This window comes from Vidua macroura, chromosome 6 (genome assembly GCF_024509145.1).
Source record: "Vidua macroura isolate BioBank_ID:100142 chromosome 6, ASM2450914v1, whole genome shotgun sequence".
Classification (NCBI taxonomy): domain Eukaryota; kingdom Metazoa; phylum Chordata; class Aves; order Passeriformes; family Viduidae; genus Vidua; species Vidua macroura.
The window spans coordinates 37,789,932-37,808,505 of record NC_071576.1 but is presented as its reverse complement, the minus strand read 5'-3'; the positions used below and the strand labels follow the sequence as shown (position 1 = coordinate 37,808,505).

Genomic DNA, 18,574 nt, shown 5'->3' with positions numbered 1-18,574 from the left:
AGCCCTTGAACAATTCTAGACGCTTCTTAACGTGCAAGACAAGACCTGGGTACTGAACCCTACAAAATGCTCTTGTTAAATAAGGAACAATCTTGACAGAACTGCAGGGATTCTGCATTGGGGGTATCCTGAGCTAGGTTACTCGAACAGAATAAACAGTCCTTGACACTGAAACTTGCTTTATTTACAGATCTCTAGTTCTTCATCTGAACTCCACACCACATTGAATTGCCCTGTATGGTATTGCTCTTCAGCACAAGTCTTCCACCTCATTATCTTAATGAAAATGCTACTACAGGAATTAAGAAACTCTGCATCCATAGATTAGTTTAGTTTGGTGACGTGCAGCAACAGTTTCTGGTTTCTCTTTGCACAGAGAAAGACAATCAAAGTACACATTCATGCTGGTATTACCTGACTCCAGAACTTTCTGATCACCTTTCTATCATGGGGATTTCCCCAATAAGGTAGCACCTGGAACAGTAAGAAAAATAGAAAGACATTATTTTCAAATAATAACACCAGCTCTGGAATTTTATAGTCTACAAAATTACGTACTTCTTTCTCCAAAACAACAAAAAGGAAAATTATCTTTTTTACCATCAAGAAAAATCAGAAAGCATTTAAAAATACTTTGAAAAAGAGCATTCTAAGAAAATGTATCAAGCAAATTGGCCTGATCAAGCTATGCTGAGAATCTAAAAATGCCCATTAGCATTTAGCACAAACCTTCTAGTAAGGTTTTTCTAAAAATTAAAAATTATACTTTGCTTAAGGCAGAACGAGGTCTGCACTCAACTGCTACAGTTAAAGCTAGAGGACTAGAAGGCTTGTTGCCTGTTTAACAACCCCCATGGTCCTGTTGGTTTTCTATTTCAGAACTGACCCCAAAAACCTGAGATGAAGTTAAAATATCTGGCCTGGATACATTTAATATAACAATTTTAAAAGCAAGCATTACTGCCAGAGAAAGCTGTTAAACTATCTACAGTTCAAAATTGCACGGGTCCTATTACTCAAACCTTTGCACAGCACTGACTCCTGCCACTGGTTAATAACACTGCACTGCCATCTCCTGCCTAGGCTGACTTACAGTCAGCTAAGACTGAGAGGTTTGGGAGAGAGGAAGAATGCTGCTTTCTGAGGTGGGGAAAAGTCTTACAACTTCAACTGACAGGTTCCAAAAGCCTATAATTGAATACTCTTCCTGCTGCTCTGTTTGTAAAGCAACCAGACTGATCGAAAATTGATTTGTCTTTTAATTTACATATTCTGCCATGGATATAAATTCACTGTGATTTACTACAAGCAGAACTGACTGCACACTTCTGTATGATTAGAGGAAGAAACAAAACTGGTTGAAAAAAAGATCAGTTGAAGTTGTAAACATGTGACAGTAAGTTTAGAAAACTTCTTTTTAAAATGTGTTTTGCTCCATGGATGAGGTAAACATCAGCATGCAGTAAGATTAGCATGCCAAAGAACAGCTATACAATGATAAAAACAGTTTGGTGTTTAAGTCAAAAACACAAGCATCCTGACTTCATTTTCCAAACATTTGCTGTATTTCATTCCTGAGAAGGAGAAAGCATAAACAGTTGCTTGCCTATTCTATACAATGAACGGATCAAAGGAAGTGAGAGAAAGCAGACAGAATGGCCAACAGCTCTCAAGTTTTTTACTCAAGAGCCCTTATTATTTTGGGCTATGAAAAGACATGAATGGATTATTTTCAGGTTGTGATGGCTTTTTTTTTTTTCTTTTGAGTACCTCCTCAATAACAGAAGTGTTTGTATTTCTTCATTAGTTGCTCTAAAGGCTCAGCAATGCCAATTTATTCCAAAATACAAGTCACTTGAATAATCCAGTATGAACTATGCTCTAGCACAACTTCTCCTCATACAGATACCTCAAACTAAACAACACCACAAGCAATGTACAGTCTCATCAGGATCTCCAAAGCAGCCTATTTGGTAAAAGCTAAGTCCTTTAATTTTGCCCTGCCCCAGATCAAAAAATCAAGTATCACTTATACTAATATATTCAAGGCTTTTTCCCTCACACTTTTTTAAGTAGCCAAGGCATTCAAACAATTAGCCTGATGTTACTGGTATACTGGTTACTCATAACTAGGTGTCTTCTACAGTTTTCTGTAAAAAGGAAAATCTGATCTTTCAAGAAAAACCAATCAAGACTTCTTTATATCAAAAGTTATTATATTAATAACCCAAATACGTAAATTATGATCTGTTCCTCTTTGCAGATGTAAATGCAAGCTTCTGACATTTTTGTCTATGCTGAATTCTGAAATTACAGCACTGTTTTAGCAGTACGCATTTCTTTTCATATTTTCCTTCGCAACCCTCCAATGTTTTCCACTGGGGGAGAGGTAAGCAGCTTGTTTTTCAGTAACTGATAGTTCCTTCCTTTCTAATTTACTGTTTACTATTTCTATTTACTATGTTTTCACATTCACAATATATCTGAAAAACTCCATTTGTTTTCTTTCAATCTTTTTGTTCTTATCTATCTGTGATTCATTTCTCTGCTTTTTCTTGATTATTAACTGTATGTCCATAGTTCTTCTATTTTTCTGTAATAACTGCATTTTGCTTCCCTCTTGTCTGTTCAGTGTTTGTTCACAATCAGTCTTTATCTGACTCAAATTCATATGAATGACTGAAAACACAGCTCTAACCCCAAAGACATTACATAAAACTTGATATGTAATTCTTGGTTCTGCTGCCAGGCCCATATGTTAAAATGATACATCCACTTGCTGACCTACTACAGTTCTTTACTGAGAAGGTGTCTAAGTTGATGCAAAATAAAAACCATGTGATTAAAGAAAGAATATTTTGAAGCCCTAAATAACTAAACGCTCCATAAAAAAAACTAGGATGATGTAAAAAAATACCAGAAACAGGCTCATTACAGAATTTCATATTCCAAGGTAAGTAAGCACCCAGATGTGATACAGAACTGAGGAGAACACAATGGTTTGCTCTTGAGGAAACAGAAAGAACTTCCTTGGACATGCTTATTACCTTAAATTTAGGTACAAATCTGGCAAACTCCTGGTGCCAGTTGTTCAGAGTAGAGGCAGGTGAAATTATTAAAAAAGGTCCCCAGATGTTCTCTCTCTGGAAAACATACATAAAAAATTAAATTAAAAAAAATAATTGAAGGGAGGTGTTAAAGAGATGGTTTGATATGGCTTTAAATCTACTAAATGACAGTGGCTACATGAGAGGGAACTGTATGCAAAATAGCAAAACTCTCCCAGCATGGCAGGGTGATACAAAATCAAACAGAGCAGATCTAATGTTTAACCAACTTATTTCGTAACAGCAAAGTTGCTCCCAGAACAAACTCCTTTGTTTCTGAGAGTTGCCACCTGCATGTTACTAACAGCCCCTGTCATTTTGGTAAGGAAAAGAACTTCAGGTGGCATTGAAAAACTTTGCTCTGCCACATCACAAATTACAGTACTCTCTGATGAATAACTGAGTTGATCAATTAATATATTAGCAGTTACAAGCTGGCCCTCATAAGGGAGAGGCAGAAGAATAAAGCCTTGTGTAACCTTCCAAAAACCTCAAGGCGCAGTGTCACAGGAAGACAAGGTTATCTTGTTATTTCTTCCATACAGATGAGCTTAAGAACCTTCAGCTCTGCACACCTTTACAGTATTTTGGCCAACAGTACCAGAAACATAAATAAATGCACACAATTGTCACTTGGTCACTAGTGCAGCTAATTTTGCTTCTAGTATCACTTCATTGATATCTCCTATTTAGGGCAAATGACTGGATTGCAATCAAGACCTTTATTTTTTTTAAATAAATCTATTTCTGCATTAAGAAGTACGCTCCTGTTGCTAATTCTGTTTTGTTTGTCTGCCCTGGCACAGAAGAATCGCTATGCTTCCTAGAAAGCCCCACTGGAATATGGAAATTAATGCTAACTGCCATGAAGCTCAGAATTTGAGCACTTTGATCTGTAAGGCACAGTGAACCATCAAGTGTGCAACTTGGTCTCTCCTGAGACTTTTACATTCAGTGCAAGTGAGAAGATTTTACTCTGTGAATAAATGAAAACTATATTATATAAATAAAAATTGACATACATACATATTTATAACTATTTCAATGGCTCCACGTGGAAGCAATGTATAAAATACTCTTTAAGACATTTACACTATATAATCCAAAATTCATTTCCAACATGTGAAAAGTATGCATCTTCTATCAAGCATACTACCCAGGAACAAGATATAATCCACCTACCTCAGCCAGATGTGCAAGGAGAGCAATACTTTGTACTGTTTTACCCAGACCCATTTCATCTGCCAGGATTCCGTTGATGCCCTGCAAAAGATCCATAAATGAACACCTTTGCTTTACTACTTTTTAAACTACAAAGAACTTGCAGAACAGTTGCTACTGAATTGAGTGGAAACAGCCCCACTGTAACACTGAAACTCTGAAACTTTATCATCTCTTGCATCTGCTCCTGAGAGGTAATTTATCTCAACTGTATTTCATTCATCTCTCAGTTGAATTCTTCCCCTAAGCCTCTCTGCACTTCATGATCCCATTGTGACCTGAGCACACTCACAAGGACAAGACTGCCTGCTGACCCAAGCCTGAAACTGTTTGCAACTCCAAGCAGGAAAAGTCTCCTCCATGTATGATCTAAGTGATAAACAGCTGTATAAACCACACAAAGAATACTGAACTCGAAGCCCCATTCAAAGCTGTTATGTCCTAAATAATCAAGAACACTGGTACGTGGCCTACCTAATATTTTTCTTTCTTCCAAATACATTAAAGATCAACTATGCACAGTCTGTTTTTAAAAACAGTAGATTATTTTGGCCAACTTTACTCTAATGGCTTAAATAATCCCAGAAGTTATAAAAATTTGCAAGATGTATTAATGCAAGATGTACTAATATACCTGCTCATATAGGTTGGCCAGCCAATTCATGCCTTTCAGCTGATAAGCTTTCAGTTTTCCATTGAAAATGGTAGGCTGTGGAATATCTTCTCCTGCTCGGATAGATGGGTTTGCTAAACTGTAGCTCTCTCCAAACCCAGTGCCGGACTTGTTAGCAGCCCGTAAAGCAGCAGCCCGGCTCTCCTTTGCATCTTCATCAAATGATCTGGTCTGAACAGGAAAAGGAAGGTAATGCGTAAGATGGTGAATATATTAACTTATCAAGAAACTGTAGTGTAAAAGGCTTTACAATTTACATTAAGACATGATACTCGGCAGAAATTAAGAGAAAATGAGCCTGTTCCTATGGCCCAAATCCTTTATACTCTGGTTTTCTACTTGTTTAACACAAAAGGTGCCAATGGAATTAAATTCAAATTTGGCCCCCAGATTAACCTATTTGACTTGACTGTTATGAAAGATCCTGGTACCGTGGCCACTGCCAATTACTTTGCTTGCTCTTCTACTTAATGGATGCAAAAAATACATACCCGGGCTTGATGAATCTGGTAAGCATCCTCAGCATTCTTCAGAGCTTGGGCCTTGTAATAGTTGCTATCTGAAAATACCATACCCATATTAGAGCTCTGTATCAATAACCACCCAAACACACAGATAAATTCCAATAATTCCAGCAGTCCTTCTTGCAGAGAAAGATGTTGTGCTTGAAATTGTTAAGTTTGCACAGCAACACAGAGAGTACAGTAAATTTCAAAAGAGTGGAAGGAAAGGACTGTAGATTAATCACTTACCATAATCTTCTTGGGTGATGTTGACCACTACTCCTCCACCAATATCAATCTGCCTTTGGGTAGAGCTGTCTTCCAGTTTGCGCAGGATTTCTTCCTGTATCCCATCATGTCCAATATCTCGTTTCCGACTCATAAAATGGGCATACAATTCAGTTTGTGTGATCAGGAAGTTCAGTTTTCGCTGCTGTCTCTTAGCCTAAGAGAAGAGCATTTACCAAAAACAAAAGAAGGGGAAAAAGAGACAGGACAATAGTTCAATGTTAAAAATATATTAAACAACAACAAAAAAAAACCCCATCTAATAATGTATCAACAACTAATCTATTTAGATTATGTTAAGCACATCACTTTGTAAAGTGCTACATTAGTTGCACATAAGAACACTGACCAACACCATAAATATCTATACTGAAATATAAAAATGTTGTAAATGAAAAGTTTTTTTTAAAATTCAGTAATCATGACAAAAACCACCATAATCTATTAAAAGAAAGTTTAAAGGTTTTGTTTACACTGAAAAAATTAAAGTATCAACAAATAATAGCATGACTTTAGTGGTCTATAGTAAAGGAATTCAGCAGTTAAGATGCTCTCATGGCAACCTCACTCCCACATTCTGTTACTTATTAGTAGAGGGAATTATGGTAGTACACGTGAGTACATCAATAGGTAATGTAGTTGAGATATTATCATTACTCAGCATTCAGCAAGGCATTGCAGAAGCTCTGTTCATCCTTAGCTTTGGCAAAAAATGCTGCAGTTAAAATTTGTTAATCCAAGTCAGGAGAAAACTTTGCCAAATGTTAATGAATTTGCAAGAATGAGAGGAATACAATAAATACAAGCATAATTTAAGCATTATAATGACTTATATTTAGTTTTAAGATTCAACCTTTTCTCATATAAGGTATGCATATCTAAAATAACAACCACAGTTTCACTAGGGAGCTTTTACAAGGAAACTCTCCTAAATTCAATCCCTTTTACTCTGTAATAGAGTTCAAGAAGTTGTCAGTTGGCCAACAAAAAAGCAAGCACAGAAAAATTCTGTGCTGCATACATAACCGACAGAATCATCTTACAGCAGGGAAAAATAAAAAAGAACAGGACAAAAAAATTCAATGTTAATGAAAAGGTGTCATCCCTTCTGGACACAGAAAGATGTACAAACCATCACAAAATGTTGGCCCTTACCAACATTGAGCTGTGTATGCCTGTGAGACATGCACAGCTTCTCTGATTCCTTCCTCAATTTCACTCAATTATAAAGAATTTATGCAATTTGAAAGGTTTTTTAAATCACCTCTTGCTAACATTAGAATAATTATGTAAAGAAAAATAAGACAGCAGAAGATATATGTGGAATAGCACCAAAACAGAACAAATAACTGAATTCCATGGCTTGGATTTAGAAACTCAAATTATCCAATCACTTCTGTGTCTCCTCAGCATATTATAAATCAGCATTCTGTAACTTTGCTGTACCTCTCTCATCTCCTCATCCAGCTTGCGTTGCTCCAGAGCCTCCTTCTCAGCTCGTTTCCGATGTTCTTTTTCCACCTTTTCATACTTTTTCCAATAGAGAAGCATCTCCTTGGTGAGACGACGCGCTCGTGGTAGAGTTTCCTTACAGTTTTTCTGGGCTTGGATAGCAGCTCTACGGACCTCCCGCATGCACTGGTGGGCCAGCTACAAAGAAATAAGATTTGGGAACAGTGGTAAAATGGGCAGATTGTAAAGAAAGCCAGCAATAAACAGTATCAGATTTAATTATAATCAAGTCTGATACTTCAAAAGAACAAAAAAAAATTGTGATACTTTACTCGGCAGCAATGGTTCTGAAATCGCATGAGAGAATGCAATCTTCCAAAAAAATTCTGAGATGGTGGAGAAGATAAAATCTGAAGACAGTTTCAGCATGGCATAATACTTAAAAGACTGATCTGATGGATAGGCCTTGAAAGGGACTCAGAAGAACAAAATTCAAGGCTTACCTACAGCTCTTACCTATTTCTTGACACTTTTCTGGGGTTATTTTTTCACTTCAATAAGAATATATTTAAGAATACTGCAGAATAAGAATAGCAGTATTGGTGGAACACAATCTTGTTCACATTAATACACAGAAAAGTGATGGAACATTCTACAGTTTTGCTACTATTTTATGAAGCATAAGAAAATGCAATTTTTTTTGTTCAAGTAGAAATAATTTTATGTCATCGTAATAGTGATCAAAATTGCTGGGGTTTTTAGTTTGTGACAGTTTTTCCTTCCACCAAAATTTGCACATCAACAATTCTAATATACAGATTTCAAATGATAAAACAAAATGAAGGCAAAAAAAGTGGAACTTTAAAACAAGTAAATTCCACTGGCCAAGTTTCTTAAACATACAAGCAAGTCCCATTTTCTACATCCCTTACATAGAAAATGCTCCCTTTCTCGATAATGTATATACAGAACAGGAAAATTCTTACATCACCTTGTTTCTAACAATTCTCAGTCATATACTTGATTATCTTTTCATCATTAGCCATATAAATGAATCAGACACGTGAGCATAACCCCCTGAAAAGTGCTCAGAAAGCTGTTACCCAGTGTTTGTAAGCAAAGTTCTCTAGGTAGAAACAATGTTGATTCTCAGAGAAACTCTGATAAGAAGATGGATTGCTTTTGCAATCACTTAAGCTGAAAACTGCTCTATTTTTAATCTCAGGTCCTCTACATATTTATCTAAATTAAAGCACTTAATATTGCAAGAGCCCCTTTGATTTCATCCAGAATGCTTAAAACCAGCAGGTTTTAAGCAGCAGGATATATGGGCAACTCAAAAGTCGAAGTGTACCAAAGCCACTAATGTACAGTATCAAAGATTAGTAAATTTAATATGTACAAACTAAATCTTTCAAAAGCCAGAAAGATCTCATGAAAGGAACTCATGTTGCTTGTTTCATCTGTTGCTTATGAAACAAAACAAAACAACACAACTAAAAAATGAAAAGGCTTATAATAAATCACAATTACTTGTATACAGTGCTTTCTCCTATACTGCCCTGCTAGTATAGTCAGTATTGTAAGAAACAGAAGAAACATAGAAAGGTTAGAAGTTTGCTTATTACATCCAGTACAAGGAACAGTATGAAATTAAACACCACCCACCTTTTTGCTGTTGGTTAGGAAGAGGTTACGGGCTGAAGCTTTCTGTTTGTATGCCTGTAAAAGAGCACAACCTGTAAATTAGTAAAGGGGTAATGGCTTCACAGTATTTTAAAAACTCACTATCAAGTCTTCAGTAGGTACAAGTACCATTTACTTCAATTCGGTCATGCACACTGCTGTTTAACTGAGAATAGGTACTGTAAGTATTCTTCATTTTGACTGAAACAGCTTTTCATCCCTAAATTACTGAAGGAATACATAAATATATTCCAAATCCTGAAGAAAGCATGCAAAACACCTCCTTTTTCACAATTGTTTCTTTAATTACTACGGTTGCAAAGCAGAGTTCTCCTATTCCATTTTTATCACTAAGGCCAACAATATTTTCCACTGTTTCCCAAAGATGTAAAGAATTTATGTAGCTCCCATGTTCTTCACATGATCAAAATTAATCTTTTGAAAAAATATGGTCTCTCTCACATATCATATGTGGTATCTGCACATATCATTTATTTAGCTTTTAAGTTCATAAAGGATGATACAGTCATGACTTCTTGTAACTTCCTAGAATTCAAAGTCTGTTAACTGTGCACTTCAAAAAGCAAGTTCTAAGGTCCACTCTATCTCAGAAAATGACCAACAGTGAAACCAGCCTTCTGCTTCAAATGTGCCTGAAGCTTTTACTGTAAATGATTTAAACACTTCTCCCTAATCTGTTTCTGAGGTAAGGTTTGAAAAACATAGGTGCTGTGACTGAAACACAGTCACACACACCCTTTTCTGAATTTTACTGTAAACCTAGATACTGGTTTGCTCTATACTGCCATCCTGTAGATCATTGTAAGTACCTGCTAGAGCTTATTGCATTTTTCATTGCTGAGGGTTGAATAGCCATGGCAAAGCACTATATGATCCTTTTAGGTACCACTGGTGATATTTCAACTACACGTTGCTTATGGATTACAGAATTCCAGTTATGTAATTAATGACCACAAGAAAAAAATCAGGTCTTTCTTTACTCCAAGTGTCAAGTCCCCACTAAGTTGATTTGCCATTTCATTTTCTTGCATCAGTACTGATCTACTGCCATTAGCCAAGCTCAAGCTCACCTTTGGTAACTCCTTCTTAACAATGCTAAGCCACACTTTGCGCCGACGTGCATTAAGTTGCTCAATAGACAAATGCTTTTTCTTGGACCCAGGTGGTGGTGTATCGTGGGAAAACTTGGCAAAAACTTTGGTCTGGTGATGGTGGCGTCGTGGTGACTCCTCTGAAGAGAGTTCTTCATCCCGTCTCCTCTTTTTCTTTACTTTTTTCAACTTGCCTGCATGGCAACAATAATCATAAAAATACATTTCTATTTTTGGAGCACATTTAATCAGGCGCCTTTCCTGAGTAAATTATCCTAGTCAATTTATATGTGGAACCAACAAAAAAGCCAAATGTATCCATGTTTCCCAATTCTGGTACAATTAATTTATACTATTAGATATTTTCTCATTAATTTATAATGGAAAGTTTTTCCTGTTTAATAGAGGGGTGAAATGCAATTATTTCCACCCAGGGAAACATGCCTTTAGAGTTAAAATATCTTGGACTTGGTGCATGTTTCTTGCTTTGCAGCAAAATTCTACTTAAAGATACGTAAAGGTAAGACTTTTAAAGGTGACAACATTATCATTTGGTATAATAAGTCTCAAAGCAAACTTCTCAGCAAAGAGAAGATTACATTGAAAGAGATTGGCAAGTTGTCATGTCATACCAGCTTTCAGAGGAAACTGATACTGGTATCAGATATTAAAAATGTTCACTGTGAGTATGCAAAATTATGGATGCTGCAAGATTAATGGAGAAAAAAACCACCACAGTTAAAGGAACTTACAAAAAGAATGGAAGCCAGCCTGAAATAACCCCTTTAAAACACAGCTCAAACTTAAGTACTTACACTAAGAGAGTTCACATTACACTGACAGCTCATAGCCTTCTCTGCTTCCTTACAGATTTACAACTACTGCCAGCCCAAACAAGAAAGGAAACTGCACTTCCTGGCAGATGTGTGTCTCAGAAACTCCAGCTGTTATGTCAGAGGTATAATTCCATACTAACTGACATCAAACATCAACTCCAAGTTCCCTCTATTTTCCAGAAAACACTCACCCCCTGTAACTTCCTGATCACTAAAACTATGTATTCAGGAATAACTGCAGCAGTACTGGATAAGTTCTTAAACTTTTCAAAGACCTATCATGTTTTCAAAATACTCTTGAGTACATGGACTGTGATATGAAACAATGTTTATGGATTCCAAACCACTGAGTAAGTTCCACAAAGAAAATCTTAAGCCATGAACTCTCCAGTCACACACCTATTTTCCACCCTAGCTTTCTAGAAGCCAGATGATAAAGCATAATATTTTCTGAAGACATTTTTCTTTGCCAGAACTTGGTATTTCCCTGCAAAACCCACAAGTTTTGAACATTTATGTTTAATCAAAGGAAACAACGTAGGAAAGAAATAAAACCACAGCAGCCATTTAAAAGCATAAGGTTAGTGACTTTACCTTTTATTTTTTTCTCTTCTTTAAACTTCTTTTTCTTGGGCCCTAGCAGGTGGCGCTGCTGCTCGTAGTAGGGGTCATAGGTAGAGAGCAGCCCCGCGCTGTAGTACTGGTACTGCTGCAACTGAAGGGGAGAGTGAGCAGATAACAGAGACAGCCCCTAAACAAGCTCAGATCCTGAACATAAAGAAGAGATCAGGAAGCAAGCACTTCTCCATATTTTGCATTTGTTATCAACTGTCAGAGACTGTCTAAAGTGAAACCACTGCTCCCATGGGTGGCCTCCAAGTTCTGCACTGGGAACCAAGCCCACCTGGTTAAGAGGGAAGAGCATGCAGTGAAGGTTGCACTTTCAAAACATACTGCTCTGTCTTTTCCATACAGGTGCTGCCCAGCAAGACAAAACATTATACGAAGAGGTCCAATTATGGACCTAATATTTGTTTTGCCTGCATTCCCAAATTACATACATGTTCTACTTTATCATTCCAAAGGATGTAAAAGGATGGGTTTAAAGAAAAGGCATTTATAAGATTTCCACAAGGACAAACAACTTGAACACTCAGACTGTCAAGTAAAAATATAGCTGCCTCAGCATTTTTCCCTTAAATGATGAAAAATGCCAGTATATTCCCAGCATTATTCAAATGAAGTAGTGAAGAACTCCACACAGGTTACACATGAACAGGCAAATTAAAGGCAGTACTGCTCAGAAATTAACTATTTAAAACCTAAGCATACTTCTAAATTAATAGAAGATTTTTGAAAAGTGAGATCACAAGCATAAACAAACTTTTCTGATATATGTTCCTCTCCCTCCATAACTGTGTACTGCTAATCTAACAATACACTCGCTGGTTACTTTCACTGAGTATTATTTCTTACAAGTCTGGAAATAAGTATTTGTGTAAAATCTAACAAAATGATGACCAGTGTAAAAATGTGGTGTATCAATGTTTGTGTGCTATGCAATATTTCAAGAAGCTAACACAATATTGTTTCAGAGCTTCACAAGTAAACAAAGGAAAGAAGCAGAGAGAGAAGCAAAGACCTGTGTGGGAAAATATTTCTTCACTCTTCTGGCGAAATTTGAAAGGAATATGAAACAGGAAGACAAATTTTAACTTCATACACATTCTCACATAACAGAATAGGATAACCTCCTTCATCTAATACTTTCTGCTGCAATTCAAATCAGCAGTGAACATTTCTGCAAAAGCCCTTAAAATTTGAAGAAATATCAGAATCAAAGCAGCCATGGAATTTGGCTTACTATTAAGAAAAATGCAAGAATGCTGCAGACAATTTTCTTCTAAGGAAAAGAAAAATAGTATCAAAAGAAAATCAAAAACAAACAAAAAGAAGGTAAAAAGAAAGAAAAGGAGTCAAGTAAAACCTCAAATCATGACAGAAAATTACAAGGTAGTAAACTGGGCACTCCCTTTAAAGATTGTAAACATCACCTTACTATTCATCACTTCAATTACGATATAAATACACTTGAATAGCAGCTACTACCTATATTAGAATTTAACTTGCAGCATCTCCATTTTCATATACATTGCTTATATATCATCCAAATCTTGCACTCTAACACCCAGTATTTGGTCTAGTGACTGGGACAGAGCACTGTGGAAGCTATATATAACATGTGCCAGTACTAGTTACACACATTACTGACAGATTCACAGCATCTTTCATTCTATGTACGTAATTGATTAAATAACCCTTGACTAAAAGTGCTGTTAGGCAGTTACTGTCTACCAAACAGTGTATTTTCCAGTTCACAAAATTATGAGTTTTGACAAAAACATAAGAGCAGTTAAAATAATGCAGTTAAAGGAAAGAATAAAAATCAAGAAAATGTAAAAATTCTGACTTTTTACCTCTTTGTCTTTGCTATATTTACTTTGATGCAATTTCTTATACTTGTGTAATCGCAGCATATCATGAAGTTCCTCCCTTGAAAGAGAAAATTCTTCTTCCTCCTCTCCATCCTCATCACTTGGTGAATCTGTGTCACTGGAATCATCACTCAGAAGGATACTCTAACAAGAATAAATGGGAACTAATTTAACAATCCCAAGTCCCTCTGCTCAATTGTTTGTTTATGCAAAGCACTCTTCAGCATATACCTAAAAAAGGGGTGTGGGTCTCACCAAACAATACTTAGCACTAATGAAGTGTCCATCTAAAATGACTCATAGAAAATAGTTTTCTGAGGAGCAGACCCAGTATAGCAGTGAATTCAATACACATTTTCTGATTTGGAGGAAAGTAGTTTTCTGTTAGTTTGTAATAGTTAAATCATTTTAGTCCACTTTGTCTGTGGTCTCAGAAAAGCAGCAGTGAGAAAAGCCAGGATAACAGCAGGGGTATTTTATGATGTGTCGTTTGCAGGGGCTTCCCTACCCCATTTGTAATCTGTCCCACTATTCTACCATTTCTACCTGCATCGGTTTCTGCAAGTTTGGCTCTTGTTCAACCTCTTGGCAACATGTTTTTGCTAACTTCAGATGGCTACAATACAGTGAAAAGGCAAAGACAGCATAGAACCACCACTCCGCTCTCTTCTGCCATCCTCACTGAGACCTTGTACTGAGTTCAATTTAAAATCTAAGTTTCAGTCGAGTCCGAAATCTCCATTTAATACATTTTACAATAGATTAGTTTAATTTAAACGTAATTCAGATTCCAAATGTAAACTAACTGCCAAGTCCACCACTAAACTGCATTCCCACGTGCCACATCCACGTGGCTTTTGGACACCTCCGGGGATGGTGATTCCAAAACATCCTTGGGCAGCCTGTTCTAATGTCTGACCATTCTTCCCAGTGAAGAAAATTTTACTATTATACAATCTAAACCTCCCCTGGCACAACTTGAGGCCATTTCTATTGCCCTATTGCTTGTTATTTGGGAGAGAAGACTCATCCTCACCTCACTACAATCTCCCTTCAGGGAGTTCCCCCCAAACCTCCTTTTCTCCAGGTTTAATATCCCCAGCTCCCTCAGCTGCTCCTCCTAAGGCTTGTGCTCCAGAGCCTTCACCAGCTCCATTGGCCTTCCCTGGACACGCTCCAGCACCTCAATGTCTTTCTCATAGTGAGAGGCCCAAACTGGACACAGGGTTTGAGGTGTGGCCTCACCAGGACACCAAGTACAGGGAGACAACCACTGCCCTGGTCCTGCTGGTCACACTACTGCTGATATAGGCCAGGATGCCATTGGCCTTCTTGGCTATCTGGACACTGCTCGATGTTCAGCTGCTGTCAGCCAGCACCCCCAGATCCTTTTTTGCTGAGCAGCCTTACAGCCACGCCTCCCCCAGCCTGTAGTGTTGCATGGGGTTGTAACCCAAGGGCAGGACATCTACTTTGTTGAACCTCATGCAATCAGCCTTGGCCCATGATCCAGCCTGTCCAGATCCCTCTGCAGAGCCTTCCTGCCCTCCAGCAGATCAACACTCCCACCCAACTTGTCTGCAAGTAACAGAGGATGCATTTGATCACTTCATTCAGATCATTGATAAAGACAATAAACAGGACCAGGCCCAGTACTGAGTCCTGGGGATCACCACTGGAGCTGGCCACCAGCTGGATCTAACTCCAGGCACCACCACTGTCTGGGCCCAGCCATGCAGTTTTTCACCTGGTAAACCAGCCACCCATCCAAACGTGAACAGCCACCTTGTCAAGGAGAATGCTGTGGGAGATGGTGTCAAAGGCTTTACTGAAGTCTAGACAGACACCCACAGACTTTCCTTCATCCATTAGGCAAGCCACCTTGTCACAGAGTATGATCAGGTTGGTTAAGCAGGACCCGACTTTCATAAACCCATGTTGGCTGGGCCTGATCCCCTGGTTATCTTGCACATGCTGCGTGATGACACTCAAGATCATCTGCTCCATAACTTTTCAGAGCACCAAGGACAGGCTGGCAGTTCTGTAGTTCCCTACACCCTCCTGCCAGCTTTTCTTGTAAATGGTTGTCATGTTTGCAAACTTTCAGTCAGCTTGGGCCCCCCTGGTTAGCCAGGACTACCAGTAAATGACTGAGAATGGCTAAGTGGGTAACTCTACTCACAGATTCAACAATAGCTGCATTTCTTTCCAACATTCTTACCTTCAGCCATTTTCTGCTTTTCTTCAGTTTGGAAAAATTATACAAGCTCCCTTTTTCAGACTTTGGTTCTGTTTACAGGAAAAAAAAAAAAGTTCTTAAGAAACAATGCTTTTCCAGACTAACCCAAAGAAAGCAGAGATTCAACCTAGTACATGCCTACCTGGCTGGAGTACTCCATTCAGGGAATGTGTGTTCAGCATCCCAGAATTCCCTGCTCCAGAAGACTCTCCAAGAAAGGAGTCTGGAGGCTCTTCCTTAACTTGCATCAGGGGATCCCCAGACTGAGGCAGCAAAGGATTGTCATCCAATCCATCTTCACTTTCATCACTGCAAGAAGATCCATAATACAGTGGCAATGACAGGAAAATATTCAGAAGAGAAGATGCCCATCCAACTTTCTTACATATGGGCATTTGTCTAAAGGCTTGGGAATTGAGACAGATTCAGATGTAATTTTACACATTAGAAATATTGCTGTTAATAATTTCCCAATTAACCCCTTAGCAATAGTTAATCATGAGATCAGCCAGGCTATGTTATCAACCTGCACCTCCAGTCTTTAACTAGGTGTCTAGTTTTAGAAACGTGAACTATGCAAGTCAAACCAAAGAAAAATATTGTCATATTCACTGGGACACATGAGAAATGTAGATACACCTTTTCTAATCTTTTTGTGGCTCTTAATATGTGCTTATAAATGTATCTATTATCTGTTGCCCATTCTGTTACCAGTTCTGTAACTCTGCAATTCTGAAACACTGATGGAATTAAATATGCAATTGTTTTGGGACAGAAACACACACTGATGACGCCTCATGGCTACAACTTACACAAATTCTGCATCTGACAAGTCTTTCCATTTTCTTTATGACTAAAGGCTGTAAGTGTCCCTGAAAATATACTTAGCCCTTCCTCTTTCTACTTTTTGCAGGCAAAGAAAGTTTTGGCCACTCAGCTACAAAAAAAGAGCTTTAAAACATTGTACTAATTCATACATGAGCTGGTAGCACACTACGGTTCACTATGAACTGAGAGAAGCACAGTCCATAATCTTTCGTACAATAATAGAATATCCCAAGTTGGAAGGGAGTCACAAAAACCGTTAAGTCCAACTCCTGGCCCTGCACGGGAGAGTCCTCAGGAATCACACCATGTGCCTGAGAGTGCTGTCCAAATGCTTCTTGAACTCTGTCAGGCTGGTGTTGTGAACCCTTCCCTGGGGAACCTGTTCCAGTGCCCAACCACCCTCTGGATAGAGAACCTTTCCCTAATATCCCACCTAAATCTCCGCTGACAAAACTTCATGCCATTCCCTCAGGTCCTGTCAGTGGCCACCAGAGAGAAGAAATCAGAAAAGCTTTGTTTCAGAACTCAAAGCTAATGCTAGATTTATTATTAAATTTAATAGTATTTTTTAGATTTCCTCTTCTCTAGGCTAAGCAATCCAAGTGACCTTTCCTCCTTTAAAGCAGAAGTGTTTCTAATCAACAAGTCACTGATAAATTCTTAATATGGTGTTGGTGGGGAACAATATTATAAAAATGCCTATCTTTCCTTGGCACTCCCAAGGGAAAGTAGAAAAGCTTTTGGTACCTGGATATACTCCTGTTAAAGATGGCAGACGTCTGTCGTAAGAACTGATCCAGTTGCAGAGCTTTTTCCAGGTATTGCAGATAGAGGGGTTTTGCCAGCTCTGAGCAGCTGCCATCCTCCCTGGCACCCAGCTCTGAGGCCATAGAACAAACTTCTCCTCATGCACAAGTGCCTCTGAACACACAGCTGTAAAAGGAAACAATGGCCATCAGCACCACAACTCCTCTGAAAGGAGCAAAGCTGGGGAGCAGACAGATCTACCAAGACAATTCTGGGCAAAAGCTTAGGTTGTAGTTAACAGGTATAGTAAACAAAGAGAAACTGCCATTCAGCTTTCCACCCCAGTACAACCACAGCCACAAACTAGATTCCTAGTTTTCTGGTTTATGACTTTGTTGGTTGCTGTTTGATAGGAACAAGCACTGTTTTAACCTAGTATGATAATCCAAGTGGTGACATAGAAATTCAAAGTATTATGATGACAGTCCTCAAGCAACTACTAAAGTAAGCTTTCATCATTATTAAAGATAACATGTTTAACCCTGAACAGAAGGCATATATATAATAACTGACTCCAATAAGAAAGAACTACTAAAAATATTGTTCCTCTATTGTTTTTACCATTCAGTTCACAGCTGTAGTCTACTGAATACTTCTAATATTTCTCCTTTACCTTACAGCAATGCTCTTTCAGCACTGAAAATATAAATGTTAGCTGCTGGCAAACAAGCTACAAATACTTGACCAAAACCTTTTCCTTCTAAAGTGCAACTGTTATTTTATTAAAGAAAAATACATAAAAAGCAACTTGCAACATACTTTTTAATATTTACAAATGTAGAACGTATTCCAGCATTATGTTTTTCAACTAGTAGAAACTGTCCACCTGATTTTATTTTTTTTATTTGTTCTCTGGATTTAAGATTCTTAATGAAGCCAAATGCACCCCCCCTGCAATATTTGCATACTACATACTCTAGAAACAAAGGTATCAAAACATTTCATTGCTCTGTCAACTGCATTTTTCTCTTCCTTCAACTACAAAGAACATCATAACAACTGTTACAGTAATACCTCTGTCAACTCAAATTTTACTTTTGACTACAAAAGATGTCATCACTGTTAAAATAATAGTGAGAAAGGTACATGATTTCCAAAGCCAGAGTTATTACTGTATAAATCAAAGTGCTGTCAAGATCTTAAATATTTACAAACAAACAAATAAATATCTTAAGGTTTTACTTCTGGTGGAGGACAAAAATCATAGAATGGTTTAGGTTGGAAAGGCCCTTAGAGAACATCTAGTTCCAACCCCCACCATAGGCAGGGACACCTCTCACTAGAACAGCTTGCTCAAATTAAAACCAGTCAGACTTAGATTAATTGC

At 37.8% G+C, this 18,574-nt stretch overlaps 1 protein-coding gene across 8 annotated transcripts in view; it reads right to left on the bottom strand.

Annotated features, from left to right (window-relative positions):
- Positions 1 to 18,574, bottom strand: part of INO80 (INO80 complex ATPase subunit) — a 62,101-nt gene that overhangs the window by 37,115 nt on the left and 6,412 nt on the right. For 7 of the 8 annotated variants that reach the window (XM_053979325.1, XM_053979332.1, XM_053979333.1 and 4 more), the window contains 14 exons: positions 17,188 to 17,373; positions 15,755 to 15,921; positions 15,595 to 15,662; positions 13,356 to 13,517; positions 11,473 to 11,593; positions 10,022 to 10,236; positions 8,913 to 8,966; positions 7,239 to 7,442; positions 5,754 to 5,949; positions 5,493 to 5,560; positions 4,963 to 5,172; positions 4,290 to 4,370; positions 3,048 to 3,143; positions 415 to 474 (listed from right to left, as the gene is read on the bottom strand). In XM_053979325.1, coding sequence (XP_053835300.1) covers positions 415 to 474; positions 3,048 to 3,143; positions 4,290 to 4,370; positions 4,963 to 5,172; positions 5,493 to 5,560; positions 5,754 to 5,949; positions 7,239 to 7,442; positions 8,913 to 8,966; positions 10,022 to 10,236; positions 11,473 to 11,593; positions 13,356 to 13,517; positions 15,595 to 15,662; positions 15,755 to 15,921; positions 17,188 to 17,330 — 1,845 coding nt within the window. In that variant the 5' untranslated portion in view covers positions 17,331 to 17,373. The remainder of the gene's footprint in view (positions 1 to 414; positions 475 to 3,047; positions 3,144 to 4,289; positions 4,371 to 4,962; positions 5,173 to 5,492; positions 5,561 to 5,753; positions 5,950 to 7,238; positions 7,443 to 8,912; positions 8,967 to 10,021; positions 10,237 to 11,472; positions 11,594 to 13,355; positions 13,518 to 15,594; positions 15,663 to 15,754; positions 15,922 to 17,187; positions 17,374 to 18,574) is intronic. The other variant, XM_053979329.1, reaches the window with a different exon arrangement.